Here is a 474-nt window from a genome sequence, read left to right as displayed (position 1 = left end):
CCAACACCCCCCCCTCCCCACAAAAAAAACCCCAAACCTGTGGTTTTTCCATCCCTTACCCTCCTTTCCCGAGCCGGCGTGGACAGCTGAACCGGCCGCCTAATTCATCTGCACCCTGCCCACCACCTCTCCGCCCGAGGGAGGATGAAAATGCTTTGCTGGAGGATGGCACTGTGGCTGGCCGGGTGGACTGTCTGTGGGAAGCCTTCCTCCTGCTCTGGCCTTGATTATGACTACACTTACGATTTCACTGAAGAGGATAAAGCTGAGGCGATAGATTATAAGGATCCTTGCAAAGCCGGTAAGTGACTTCCAAGTCTAATACAGCTCCCCACCCCCTCCCCAGATGGTGACTTTGTCTCGGCTTTATTTACGGCGCTGTGCGTGAGGGGGGAGTCCCGCGCTCACCTGCTCCCTCCCGGGGCAGCAGCGACAAGCGGAGCCGGAGCCCTGCGCCCGGCTCCCTCACCTGGG

General features: G+C 59.1%; 1 protein-coding gene across 1 annotated transcript in view; it reads left to right on the top strand.

Moving 5' to 3' along the window:
* The first annotated feature begins 144 nt into the window (after nucleotides 1-144).
* The window catches only part of LOC103916248 (tolloid-like protein 1), a 140,953-nt gene continuing 140,623 nt past the window's right edge, over nucleotides 145-474 (top strand). Inside the window, exon 1 of the mRNA XM_009323208.1 lies at nucleotides 145-301. Coding sequence (XP_009321483.1) covers nucleotides 145-301 — 157 coding nt within the window. The remainder of the gene's footprint in view (nucleotides 302-474) is intronic.

This window comes from Pygoscelis adeliae, unplaced genomic scaffold (assembly GCF_000699105.1).
Source record: "Pygoscelis adeliae isolate BGI_AS28 unplaced genomic scaffold, ASM69910v1 Scaffold594, whole genome shotgun sequence".
Taxonomy (NCBI): Eukaryota; Metazoa; Chordata; class Aves; order Sphenisciformes; family Spheniscidae; genus Pygoscelis; species Pygoscelis adeliae.
Note: the sequence above shows the minus strand (reverse complement) of the source record. Positions and strands in the feature narration are given on the sequence as shown.